Source organism: Squalius cephalus (genome assembly GCF_949319135.1).
Source record: "Squalius cephalus genome assembly, chromosome: 9".
In the NCBI taxonomy this organism is placed as follows: domain Eukaryota; kingdom Metazoa; phylum Chordata; class Actinopteri; order Cypriniformes; family Leuciscidae; genus Squalius; species Squalius cephalus.
The window spans coordinates 5,141,091-5,155,853 of NC_137130.1; the positions used below are offsets into that span (position 1 = coordinate 5,141,091).

General features: G+C 36.0%; 2 protein-coding genes across 7 annotated transcripts in view; one reads left to right on the forward strand and one right to left on the reverse strand.

Moving 5' to 3' along the window:
• The window catches only part of b3galt1b (UDP-Gal:betaGlcNAc beta 1,3-galactosyltransferase, polypeptide 1b), a 148,625-nt gene extending 139,897 nt beyond the window's left edge, over window positions 1-8,728 (forward strand). For 4 of the 5 annotated variants that reach the window (XM_079880346.1, XM_079880347.1, XM_079880348.1 and 1 more), the window contains 2 exons: window positions 2,843-2,875; window positions 6,337-8,449. In XM_079880346.1, coding sequence (XP_079736472.1) covers window positions 6,550-7,545 — 996 coding nt within the window. In that variant the 5' untranslated portion in view covers window positions 2,843-2,875; window positions 6,337-6,549 and the 3' untranslated portion in view covers window positions 7,546-8,449. Of the gene's footprint in view, window positions 1-2,842; window positions 2,876-6,336 lie in introns of all 5 variants that reach the window. The other variant, XM_079880349.1, reaches the window with a different exon arrangement.
• Window positions 8,729-11,431: 2,703 nt separating this feature from the next.
• Window positions 11,432-14,763, reverse strand: part of stk39 (serine threonine kinase 39) — a 69,720-nt gene continuing 66,388 nt past the window's right edge. For both annotated transcript variants that reach the window (XM_079880341.1, XM_079880340.1), the window contains one exon: window positions 11,432-12,910. In XM_079880341.1, the coding sequence (XP_079736467.1) occupies window positions 12,836-12,910 (75 nt within the window). In that variant the 3' untranslated portion in view covers window positions 11,432-12,835. The remainder of the gene's footprint in view (window positions 12,911-14,763) is intronic.

Here is a 14,763-nt window from a genome sequence, read left to right on the forward strand (position 1 = left end):
AACATTTGAAAAGGAAAGTCATTGCACACGCAGAGCAAAATTACTACAACCATTATTCCCTTTAGAATACAGGGATGTGCATAAAGATAGGCTCAGTTGTGAATCAATGCTGACTTGAATCGTGGAGCGTGTTTGTAGCGTTCCCCTCCTGGATTTATTTACAGCAATTTTAAACACGCCACAATTTCTTATTAAGTCAATCAAAGGCGCTTTAAAACCCCTCACGGCAAATCAATAGCATAAAATGCATTTGGTCCAAGAGTTAGCTTTGAATGTGTCTCCGGCTAAAAACAAGTAATAAATTGAATCCACACACAGTTTATCTGAATCGAGCCGAGATCTGTTGCCGTTTCTTGTTTTAACAGGGGCATTTGGCCTTTTGAGGTCTTTATCTGCTTTTACTGACAGAATTTTCTGCCTGGTTTCCTGATAAACATGCTGTGATTGTGAAATTATCTTATTCAGTTGTGTGTGTGTGTCTGGTGCCGGCAGCTCATCTTATAGGCTGCCTGGAGAATGATGTTATCTTGGGACAAACCCGAAACTTTCATTTAAGGTTAATATGTTGGAGTTTGCTGCACTAGAATGTGGATATGAACACAGGATAAGACCAGTTTTATCACTACACTTTCAATATAGATGGTGTTTGCACCAAAGTAATGCCATCCTGTTCTTCATATAAAATGGTTTTCATGCCGTACCTTTGAGGAGAGAGATTTCAGAGTGATTTTAAAGTAATTTCATAGATTGACATTTACTTCCACCTGGACTCGACTTAATGTGAGTTTAGCAGTGAAGGAACGTTTCTTTCATTTCTGCACAGCAGATGGTCACCAATCCTGGCAAAGTACTGTGAAGCTAATGCATTCATAGCAGCATAAAAACCATAAAGAAAGTGCTGCGACTTTTGCAGATTTTTGCTTTGCTTTGTTTGTTTTTTTTTTTGTTTTTTTTTTGGTAAGATTATTGATGTTATTTAATGTCAGCATGAAATCAACACTGACCCTATTTATTTTCTTAATGCATGTTACCTAACAGTTGTGAATAATTCAGGTGTGCGTGCATGTGTGTGTTTTGGGGTCGGTAATATATATATATATATATATATATATATATATATATATATATATATATATATATATATATATATATATATATATAATTTTTATTTATTTTTTTCAGCAAGGAAGCTTTAAATTGATCACAAGTGACTGGTAAATCTATTACAACATTATAAAAGTCTTTACATTTATAAATTTTGTTCTCTTTAACTTTTTATTCATCAAAGAATCTTGAAAAAAAAAATATATATATCATGGTTTCCCTCAAAATATGAAGCAGCCCAACCGTTTTCAACATTAATAATATTAAGAAATGTTTCAGCAAATTAGCTTATTAGAATGATTTCCGAAGGATCATGTGACACTGAAGACTGGAGGAATGATGCTAAAAATTATTTATGGATTGAAGTGATAATTTCCCTGCCATTTTCCATAGAATGGCTCTGCATAAGCAAATGTGCTTCTAAAAAAATCTGCCTTTCATTAAGAAGTCATTAACAAACATTATAATACTTAACAGATCATTAGCTAAAGTACATTTAAATATGATTACGCATTAAAATATATCAATCAAAATTTCATGGCAACTCTCTGGACGGACTACATTTTTACATGTTATAAAGGAAATGCAACGCAGTTTCAGTTTCTGTGTTATTTTGCTCTCTGAAAGAGGAATGTGAGCCATTTCTGATGGGATTTTTTTAATGCCTGACAGGTGAAAATCCAGTAGCTTAGAAAGTAATTTGAGCGATCATGCATGTCCGGCGCACAAAATAATGTTAATTAGACGGCAAAGTTTAATACTTTGTGTTAGGGGTTTGTTAACATTTTTGATTAATAATGCTTAACTTACAATAATATTTAAAATATCCCCTTCAGGTGTGTAGTATTCCCAAAGATCAATACTTGAAACATCAGACGCTGGTTTTCCAGATCCCTCTTTTTTTTCTTTTCTTGCTCTCGAGGAGCTCTTAATAGTGTCAGGCCGGTCCGTACAGTCGTGCTCACACTCTTCATCACTGCCAGATCTGTTTAAAGCGGACCGGCTCTGTGACGCCTGCCACACGTAACTTCTCTCTTTAATCTCCTCTATGAGCTGTCATTCTGTTTTCTCATCATTGAGCTTCATAGTCATGTTAACTAAAACAAAGCATTGCTGAACTGATTGAGAAAGACAGAGTTTGAAACGTGTCCAGTGAAAGGCAGATCAGGACCGACACAGCCGATAGAATCAGAGAAAACTGGATTATGGAACAGGAGTGACGCTCCAATGGACCGGCTAGTTGTCACACATGGAAGTTGTTGCAAGGACTTTGTCTAGTTGAGCAAGTTGTCCTGTGTATGTTTATTATATTGTTATATGCGACATGTTTTACATTTAAATGTTGGAATTTTATTTAAAAAAAAAAAGTTTTTTAATTAATTGTTTTGTGCATTCTAATTGTTTTATTGTTTAAATTTTGCTGAAAAATCTATAATATGTCGTTTTAATGTCAGATTTCCGATTGTAAAATGCTCATATATGTATTTATTTATTAAAAATATAAAATGTAAAAAATATATAAATATGTACTTACATTTTATATATATATATATATATATATATATATATATATATATATATATATACACTTTTTTATACTATTTAAAATAATATTTTTAAAATATATTTTAAATCCTTTTTTAATTTTTAAAAATGTATTCTTTAAAAAAAAAATGTAATTACAAATGCTAATAATTTTTTAAAAATTGTAATGATTTTTCATGTTTTCTTTTCCTAGATGAGGCATCCTCCAGCGATATAATGATAAATGGTGAGTAAAAGCTTGTTGATGGATAAAATTTATAATAATTAATATACTGTATATATACATACAGTATATATTTCGGTGTGTGTACCGAAAAAAAAAAAAAAAAAAAAAATTTTTTATATATATATATATATATATAGGTGTGTATGTGTGTGTGTGTGTGTGTCTGTGTGTAAATACATTTTATTTATGGTTTTATTATAAAAAGCTATTTTGCACTATATTTATTCTTAGTTTGCTTTCCTGTGCCATTTCTTTACGAGGTAACAGATTCAGTCAGATGGCAAACAGCACATTAGCCACACAAAAAAGTAGCAAAGAGTAATTCAGCCATTTCAATTTTGTTTGGATTATATTACAATAAATTATTTCTTTGTAAAGCATCCCCGTGATATTTTCTCGCTTCCATAAATGTGCTGATTGGTTATCTTCCCCACTGAGAAGACGATTCCGCTAGAAAGCCGCTATATGCCGACACAGCTCTCTTATCAAACGTCTAAACGGCTGCAAACTTCACACAGCGCTCTCATTTCCATACAGGCATCACAACAGATGACTGCTTTCAAACACACGCACATTCTCTCCACCTCATATTCTTTAATACTTTCTAGCATTAACAATCTCCTGCGATGCGGTGGATAAAAATCATAATATTTGGTTAACTGTCTATTCAGATGTTTGGTTGGGTGGGGGGTAATAAGCCAATGTGCTGACAGTTTGTGCTGTGTGCCAGCAGGAGGGATGCTCTGTACTTAAGTGCAATCTTCCATACGTTTGGTTGAATTCTTTCTTCTCCTCTCAGAGGGACAGTTCACCCAAAAGTGAAAATTCTATCTTTATTTACTTTATTGCACGTTCATGTGGGTTTGAAATGACCTGAGGGAGAGTAAATAATGACAGAATCTACTCTACTCTCAAGCATTTAAAAGATCAAAACAATACAAATGAAGCATGCACTCCAAGTCTCTTGAAGTCATATTTTATTCACACTCTCACACTAAAAAATTTTTTTTTTTTCTTTAATTAATTGTTGTATTGCCCTTGTTGTTTCTGTTTATTTTACCGTAGCGCTTTGGGTTTAAGAAAAGCGCATTACAAATAAAATGTGTTATTATTTATTATTAAAAACTATCTTATCTGAAATGTTCCAACTTTAAAAGGCAAAACACTACAGGCAAAACCTTTTCTTTTTTTCATTCACTAGTCAATGTTGAGAATTTGAGACTTTCAGAATAGAGAAAAGAAAAACATCCAAAACGTTTATGTGTTCATTGTATTACGTTATGTATTCTCATCTGATTTCAGTTCATTCAACAACAACAACAAAGGTTTCTTTGGGTATTTTCATATCCCATTCACCTGATTCATAGAACATTTTATTCAAAACATGGTGAATTTGTGAGTATTTTCTGATTGATGGAGTGATAAAAAGAGAGATCCAAAATCTTCTTTGCAAAAACATTTAATATGTCAACAAGATGAAAAATAGAATTGTGAACCTGGCTTCAGTGTTCAGATTTCTGTTCTAGAAATGTATGCAAACGAGTGCATATTTAATCAGATAATGCACAAAACGTGTAAGAATCATAAACTTTTGTTGGTCACAGAACTTATTTTCTGCCATAATCCAAACGCCAATTGGAAAGTCCAATTCTCAACAATATAATGTTCTCAGGCTAAAATGACTAAACCCATATCTAACATGGTTTAAATAGTGATAAGACAGAGTATAACTGCCCACTCACTTAAAGCGATGGTTCGGAGTAAAACCAACCTAGGGTCCTTTGCACCATGACCTTGAGCCCAGAAGCCTTTTCCCCTTGGTTGAACATTATTAAAGTTAGAGCTTATTTAGAGATATCAGCCGGATGGCTTAGTGCAGGCGCTAATGGATCCAAGGATGTATCTCGTAAATTACCCCACTAATAATGCCCAGAATGGTACCAACTTCTACAGTAGCACAAATAGGTTCTGTACTCATAAAACGAGGCATTGGAAAGTTTGTAAGTACATCAGGAGTTTATTTAAATAACACTTGCCTGACGGCTCATGCTACCGCTAACCCGGACGTCAATGTTACTTCAGTGGTTTGGGAAAAGCACGTAAAAGTCCTGGCAGAAAGCGATCATAAGCATGTAGTGTAACGACGCCCAGTTCCAGGAATGCACTAATATTTTGTTGGTAGTACCAGTTTGCAACAATTATTAGTTAACACTAAGTTGTCAACACTTCGGAAAATAAGAATAATTTGTTGTTACACTACATCCTTATGCATCCCTTTCTGCCAGGACTTTTACGTGCTTTTCCCAAACCACTGAAGTAACATTGACGTCCGGGTTAGCGGTAGCATGAGCCGTCAGGCAAGTGTTATTTAAATAAACTCCTGATGTATTTGTACTACTGTAGAAGTTTTCTGGGCATTATCAGTGGGGTAATTTACGAGATACAGCCTTGGATCCATTAGCGCCAACAATTAGCCATAACTTTAATAATGTTCGACCAAGAGAAAAAAAGCTTCTGGGGGGGGGGGGGGGGGGTGTGGGGGGGTGTTTGGCTCGAGGTCATGGTGCAAAGGACCCTAGGTTGATTTTACTCCGAACCATCCCTTTAAGTATTTTTATTATTTCCGATGTTTCGGCAGACAACCAGCCTTTGTCAACTTCTTACAAAATGGAGAACACCGTAAATTGATCTCACCTGTGAGTAATTGTTGGTTCTACGTCAGATCAACTAATTAATCCACATTCAAACCATATATGGGACCAAAGTTTTGCTGAGCATAGCCATCCAATTACTTCATTACTTTATATAGGAATCAAGAAGGTGCCCTTACAAAGAAGAGGAGGTGATTTAGATCAGCATTTACTGAAACGAGAAGCCTTTTGAATGCACTAATTAAAAACTTTGGTGCCTTTTCTGATTTTGATTTGAGCTGTTTCTTATAAATTAGTTAGCTTGATATGTATTGGATTAAAATGTATATGCACTTAATGTGGGTTTTATTATGTTTGTGATTGTTGGTGCTCAATTGTTGATGATGTATCCATTGCTCTCTTAATATAAACTTAAGAAATAGTCTTTTAATTGTTTGCTGGCTGATTATTGTGTGTTGATTGTGATGTCATTGATTTCACCTGTGAGTAATTGCTGGTTTGATTGGTGTTCTCCATTTGGTAAGAAGTTTTATCTCAGAGTTTGCTTCAGCTATTGCTCTATTTAAAATAGTGATAAATCATGATACATTTTGATACATCTTTTTGGTTGTATTGATTTAGCTTCTTTTTTTTTTTTTAAATAGGCCTACAATTGACTTTGGGTAATAACCATGACCAACTGGCAGATAAAAATCATTCCCAATTGTGTCACTTCTGCAATTTACCAACAGTTATGTCAGTAGATACAGTGTTTCTGTTTTCAATTTGAAGTGTTTTCAGCAATTCAACTGTTGCGGATTTGTTTTTCAGATTTCCGTGGAACATGCAGAAGAGTGTCAGGGAGCATTCAAAACCCTGCAACAAAATCCCACCAATTTTATACGAGGAACAGACAGCTCTGACAGTTGTTGTCTAGCTGCATACAGATGCCGCTGCGCTCTGCATTTCTGCCTGAGGAACCATCACTAATGGCTGCGGGGCCGTTCGAGATCTACAGCTCCAAGTGCACGTAAATGCATCATAATGCCTTCAAAAGTGTCATGCCTCTACGTGTTGACGGTCGTTTGTTGGGCCAGCGCTCTGTGGTATCTAAGTATATCCAGACCCACGTCATCCTACGCGAGTCAGCTGTCCGTGCCGGCGCGTAAAACGGCGAAAGCGCACAAGAGCAACGCCACCACCCCCTTCGGCAACATCAGGACGCGTCCGCTGAACCCGCACACCTTTGATTTCATCATCAACGAGCCCAAGAAATGCGATACCAACGTGCCCTTCCTCGTCATCCTCATCACGACCACGCACAAGGAGTTCGACGCCCGCCAGGCCATCCGGGAGACGTGGGGTGACGAGAGCACGTTCAGCGACCTTCGTATCATTACGCTGTTTCTTCTCGGACGCAGTACGGATGCGGTGCTCAACCAAATGGTGGAGCAGGAGAGCGAGATCTTTCACGACATCGTCGTCGAGGACTTCATCGACTCGTACCACAACCTCACTCTCAAAACGCTGATGGGAATGCGCTGGGTGGCGACTTACTGCAACCAAGCCAAGTACGTGATGAAAACAGACAGCGATATCTTCGTGAACATGGACAACTTGGTTTATAAACTCCTGAAGCCGGCGACGAAACCTCGACGGAGGTACTTCACCGGGTACGTCATCAACGGCGGACCCATACGGGACATGCGCAGCAAATGGTACATGCCCAGAGACCTTTATCCCGAAAGCAAGTACCCACCGTTTTGCTCGGGCACGGGGTACGTGTTCTCGGCGGACGTTGCGGAGCTCATCTACAAGACTTCCCTGCACACCAGACTCTTGCATCTGGAGGACGTTTACGTCGGGGTGTGTTTGAGGAAGCTGGGCATTCACCCGTATCAGAACAGTGGCTTCAATCACTGGAAAATGGCCTACAGTCTCTGCAGGTACCGTCGAGTTATCACCGTACACCAGATCTCCCCTGAGGAGATGCATCGGATCTGGAACGACATGACCAGCAAGAAGCATCTCAAGTGTTAGTCGAAGATGCCTGAGGACGTGTGTGTTTGTGCCCTTTTTAATATCCATGATGCAAAACTTGGAGCCTTGGGACGCGCCGAGCTCATATTGTAGTTCTTTCTTAAAAAAAAAAAACGGTAACATCATCCTGGGGAATTTCAACAACCCGTGGATCACTTTGTTTAGCAGAGGGATGAGAATCGTTTGGGGAAATATGCTATTCGTGTTAATATTATACCTGTGCCAGTCTGTAAAGGTTCAACATGCTGGAGTTTCTTTTAGTTGGGATGCACATTAAATGTGTCGGATGAAGAATGTCCTTGAGCGTTCACTTTTCTTTGCACATAACTCTGGCTGTACAAACGAAAGTTCCATGCAAACGTTGCTTTGTTTACTGTATGTGAAAGCGCCTGCATACTGTTTGTTTACATGTTCAAAAACGTCTTTTCTTGGAAGAGATAACGGTGATGTACAGTTAGTTATTTATAAGAGGTATACAAATTATTTTCTTACTCCTAGAAGTTGAAAACACCATTGCTTCTGAACAGCTGACTCATGTTTGTAGTTCTACTGTAAATCTATATATCTAAAGTCATTAACGCTTGGTATCATCTAGTGAGTATCTACTGTACATGGTCAACCCTGTAGAAACGTTGCTTATGGAACGCAGTGTTAATGTGGGATGTAATGAAGCACTTTGGGTGTGTTGGATTTTTTTTTTTTTTTTTTTTTTTCTGAAATTGTATTTTAATTGAGGCCAAAATGTGATTCACATGCGTTTCATTATTTTTTGGTTTCATTTTTAAATCGTCTGGATTTATTGAGGGGATGTGGCATTTAACTGTGAAAACAAAAATGAACATAATCCCCATGGGTACTATTGTATTATACTGTGTATTTTTTACATAAAAATATATAACAATGTACATTGATCTTTTTGTATACGTTTTGCTTATTTATATTCAAAGATTAGTCAAATATGAAAATAAATTAATCATTTTATTCAGCAAGGACAAATGATCAAAAGTGATAAAGACATTTAGAATGTTACAAACGATTTTTATTTCAAATAAATGCTGTTCTTTTGAACGTTCTAGTCATCAAAGAATCCTAAAGGAAAAAAATGCATCACGGTTTCCACTTAAAAATGTTAAGTAGCACAATTGTTATCAACATTGATAATAATAAATGTTTATTGAGCAGCAAATCAGCATATTAGAATGATTTCTGATGGATCATCATGTGACACTGAAGACTGGAGTAATGATGCTGAAAATTCAGCTTTGATCACAGGAATGAATTACATTTAAAAAATATATTACAATAGAATTCAGTTATTTATTTATTTTACTGTATTTATCAAATACAAAATAAATTTTAAGAAATTAAAAATCTTATAAACCCCAAACTTAAAAACCCCTTTAACCATTGTACATTGTATGTAATGGCAGCAGCAATATTACAACAGACACTGATGTTCAATAAATACTAATATGCCATTTCTAGTTCAAATTTTTTCAGAAAATTTGAGAATTTTTTGCAGCCTGTGTGGCAAGTTGTAAAACTTTTGCTTGCTTGGAAATGAAGAATTTCTGTCAAATTTGTTTAACCTTTGAATTTGACGTCTTGCCTTTAGATGAACGTGTTTGACAGTATGAATGTGCTGTGGATTTCCAGCAGTGTCCAACCCCACTTTCATCCTCGGAGGATTTCGCCAGTCACTCGTCCTGCCAAATGCCCACACTAGTGCCTCTTGGCAGACTGGTCAGGCAGCTCGAGATGTGCCAGCCGGTGGTCTTGCCAAACTCCGTCAACACCCATGACAAATAAAGTCTTTGGCGTTGTTGTGTGTGGCATAATGGAGCAAGTGCTTTAAAACAACCGATTTTCAATCAGGACTGGGTCTATTATGGGATGCTTTCCAGGAAGGCTGTTGTCAGGGTGGGATTAAAAGCACTCGGCATCCCTGAGTGAATATCGTGTCAAAAATGGCACTTACCTTGAATAGTGGAACACTTTGGTGTCCCATTACTTTGAAATCGTGCCTTTGACCTTTGAGGTATGATCCAACAATTAAAATCACACATCACTGACATAACTGAGTCACAATTATAGTTTGTATATACAGACCCTTTCCAAAAAATTAGAATATCATGGAAAAGTTTATTTATTTACATAATTCCATTCAAAGCGTTAAACTTCCATAGATTATAGATTCAGGGCCCACAACTTAAACGATTTCAAGTATTTAGTTGTTTATTTGTACATAATTTGGGCTTCCAGCTCATAAAACCGGATGAGATCACACAGTAATTACACAGTGATACCATGGTCATTGAACCAGGTTTTGGTTCTTTTGGCAGATGTGGGCAGGTGCAAATCCTGCTGGAAAATGAAGTCAGCATCTCCATAAAGCTTGTCTGCTGAAGGAAGCATGAAGTGCTCTGGAAATGTCCTGGTAGACGGCTGCGTTGAGTGGACAGCACAGTGGACCAACACCAGCCGATGACATGGCTCCCCAAACCAACACAGACTGTGGAAACTTCACACTGGACTTCAAGCATCTTGGATTGTGTGCCTCTCCATTCTTCCTCCAGACTCTGGGACCTTGGTTTCCAAATGAGATGCAAAATTTGCTCTCATCAGAAAAGAGGACTTTGGTCCACTGTGCTTTATTAAATCCAGAGTCAACGCAGCCGTCTACCAGGACATTTCCAGAGCACTTCATGCTTCCTTCATTTTCCAGCAGGATTTGCACCTGCCCACACTGCCAAAAGAACCAAAACCTGGTTCAATGACCATGGGATTACTGTGTAATTACTGTGTGATTTCATGTAATATTCTAATTTTCTGAGATTTTGATTTTGTGGTTTTCACAAGCTGTAAGCCATAATCATCAAAATTATAACAAATAAAGGCTTGAAATATCTCACTTTGCATGTAATGAGTCTATATAATATACAAGTTTCACTTTTTTAACGGAATTACTGAAATCAACTTTTTGATGATATTCTAATTTTATGACCAGCACATACATATATATATATATATATATATATATATATATATATATATATATATATATATATATATATATATATATATATATATATATACACACACACACACTTACTTCACTGTGATTTCTTGTGATACGTTGTGTGCCCAGGAAGTGACATCATTTGGACTCCTTCTACAGAATGATGGAAGGTAATAAAATAATCTCACTCCATTTTCTCAATTGTTTTAAAAACTTTGGCTCTTTGCATGTATTCCAGGAATTGTATTTCAATGTATTACCAATACTAAAAAGATCTTGAAAAAATATCTGATGCATTTACTCTGGTTGCTTAAAATCACTATTTTTAAGCTATTGCAAAGAAAAATTCTATTAAAATCCAGTTAAATTATATATCTGAATTTTTTTAAATAAATAATATAGATTATGAGAAGCAAAAAAATAAAATGTTATTTATTATTTGATTATATTTGTTTTTATTTACCACAAACAATAATTGTACTATTGCTAAAAAAATAAGATAAAGTAATAATATAATAAATATTATTATATGTATAGTGTGGACCAATATAAAACACGAAAAACGTACTAAAATCATCCCATCATTACCCATTTCTCTTTCAGATATTTGATAAATGACCCAGCCCTAACTAGTTCAAGCACTCACATAAACGCTCAACATAAATCTGATGGTTTTCTACCATTTCATGAGGAGACGATTAGATACTTAAAAACTGTAATGAAATCTCTTTCTGGGGGTTTGCCGGCGGTAAATTATGGCAATTACAGTATAAAAACACACACACAGAGGCAGGCAAAAGATAAAATCATAATCACATTATACGGTTAGGATCCTTTTTCTTCCAAAACACAGCCATGCTCCGGTTTAATAGTAGCAATTCTTTCTTTTATTTGTTGTACCTTCGCAGAAAGTTTATATTCTTCGCTGATTACAGAAAGGGAACATGGGCTGAATAGTTAGGGTGAGTACACGCATGGTATATAGAAAACACAAATCAACTTCATAATAATAATAATAATAAAGTAGCCTATTTACTTAACATTATTTACATTTGGGCTGAGAACAACATAATTTAATTCAAGCTACTGTACCGGTTTTGGACACACAGATGGCTTTTCTGTCATTCAGTAGTAGACATTTGGTTTCCTTTACAAAATACTTCACGTTTGCTGATAGACAGATGCATTCTGGGTTCAAAAACAAAACACATTCTAGTGCTGTAAAAATGGCGCATTACCATCGACGGTCTTATTGTGAATACAACACATCAGGATTAAGTGTGTGTAGTGGTAGCGATGACCTTGTTTGTCACATGACAAAGCTTTAACAGGTTAAATCTGGATAGTTACGTCGAGTCGAAGCGCCGAAGGTGAAATCAAAGTGCATCAGCTGTTAACTTCAATGCGAGCCACCGACCAGTGAAAATACTATGGAAGAATCAGCGTCCTTCATGTTCAGCGTCAGTAGAACAGCTTCAAGCATGTCACCTACATCTCTTAGGCACGGATTCAAAGAAACAAAAAAACAAGGCACCTCTAGCATTGAAGCATCAACACTGTCCCGAAAAAATAAAGCAGCACGTTTGCACATGGCAGCATTCGGTTCAGTCCTCTGGAAAAAAAAAAAAAAAAAAAAAAAAAACGGAAAAAATGAAATATTCCCTTATTTTTCATTGGACATCAGAAGGTCTCTATGTACAATACAGTTAAAATGTGCTAAAATAAAGAGTCAGAATGGAAATGTGCTTTTTACATTCAGAGGGAGACGTCTCCACTTCAGTTTTGTGGTCTACAATCTACGCATCAGATAAGCTACTCTTCCACATAAAAACAAGAGGACGTGAAATAAAAAAAATAATTGAATTATTATTAATAATAATACGGTAAGAGCTCTGCTGAAAGCAGAGGTAACACAAAAACAATCATAATCATAATAATTGTAAATATAAAATAAAAACTTTCTTTTTTGTTTTACTAGCCATTGCCTCCTGAGATGATGGGCTCCTGCTTTGAATTCTGGGAAATGGGTGCTGGAATGTTTTGGTGAGAGACATTGGAAATACAGCTTCAGGGAAAGAGGACGTGTGTTTGAATAAGAGCGCTGCGTTTGATTGAACGAGTGCAAAGATTCTGAGGGCGAGGAGAATGGGGAGGAACAGGAACAGGAACAGGAACAGGAAGTGTGAGTTTGCAGCGGTGTCGTAGTGAACCCCGTCCCGTCGTCTCCTGCAGCGTTCAGTCTCGTCCCTCTGCTGTGAGAATGAGATGCTATCAGGTGATGCTCAGCTGGGCAAAGCCAATCAACTTCACCTCATCTGGGATCTCTGTGCTGTCACAACCAGACGCCTGGAGACACACACACAAACACACACACACACACACACACACACACACACAGATACGAATGCGTGTTAATGCAACTGAAACAAATCACCGCCTTTGTGATTTCTGAAGCATTATTTAAAGGAATGTTCTGGGTTCAACGCTTTTGGTGGCATAATGTGGATTTCCACAGACAATAATTTGACTATTAGCAAATAATATAAAATAATAATAAAATAAATATAATGTGGAATATTGTAGATTACAGCAGACAATATTTTGACTCTTTGTAAAAGAAAAATAATAATATGATAAATATAATGTGGCACAATGTAGACTACCACAGGAAATAATTTGACTGTTTAAAAAAAAATTATTAAATATAATAATATAATAAATATAATGTGGCATAATGAAGACAAGCACAGCCAATAATTTGACTAATAAAATAATACAAAATCTAAAATAATACAATAATAATGTGGCGTAATGTAGAGTGTCACAGGTAATAATTTAACTACTAGTAAAAAATAAATAAATTATTAAGAAATATAATATAATGTGGCACAATGTAGAATTACCACAATTATTATATTTTTTTATTATTATTTTTACTTATAGTCAAACTATTACCGGTGGCATTCTACATTACGCCACATTATTATTTTATATATGTATATATGTATATATACATTTGCATTTTATATATATATATATATGCAACAGGTAATTATTTGACTATTAGATGGATAAGAATAACATAATAAATGTAATAAAGTACTTACAGACTTTATAAAAAATTATACATACTGGCAGGAGACTAGCTTTCCGCTGTCCATTTTTTAATTCATTATAATACTTATTTATATTAATATAACTTAGTTAAATTTGTTAATATTCATGCATAGCATTAAAAAAATCGTAATTAAATTTAAAATGTAATTAAAATTAAAATGTAATAAAAAAAATAGAAAAAAGGGAATTGTATGCAATTGTGTGCTAAGCAGTTTTATGCCTAATACAGCATTCGTTATCAACATACTGATGGATAACTATCAAATCAGTCATATATGAGCTTCGATTTAAGTTAGGATGCCACCTTGGAAGACTATGAGTAGACAGCAATGCATCTCATTAGGTTTCGTAATGTCAACCGCAAATTATGCAATGCTAGTAAACCAGGGAAACTTTAGCGCAATATGAGGAAGGATAACAGAAAAAGAGTGTTTACACGGTGCAAACTCAACAGGACTTGCAGTATATCAGCAGTCTCACCTCAGAAAGCACTGTGTTTAGACAACTTTACCACAAATTAAGAAATGCAGGAGCTTTAAAAGCAATAGCAGCTTCTCATTTGTGCTTTTAAACCCTTTAGAGCACTGGACCACATTTACTTGCTGAAATAAATAACCAACCCATACTTGGTAATCAACATTATGCAACAAAAATTGTGTTTAAATTGCACTGAATCTGAATAATTACCCTCCCTAATGGTTACTAATTGCATTCATTTTGACTTAATTTCCAACAACTAATATCTAATAGACTTCAAGGGGGGGGGGGTTGGGAGAGATGACAGGAGGAGAGAGCAGAGCATCTTATCACAGGTAACACACAGCCCGAGTGTGTGGAGGAAATCGATCGCTCGCTCTCTGCTGTCCGTATTCTCTGGAGGAGCTCAGGGTCAGACGACTGATCTTAGAGAGGTGTGTGTGTGTGTGTGTGTGTGTGTTTTGTGTTAGTGAGTGTCTGCTAAATAAGAGGCACTATGACCCGTAGAAAGGTCTGCCCATAAAACTCCTCTCTGACGTAACTCATCATAACATTTCTCCTGGGTGAAGCATTATGAATTACTCAGTGAAGAAGTGTGTGTGTGT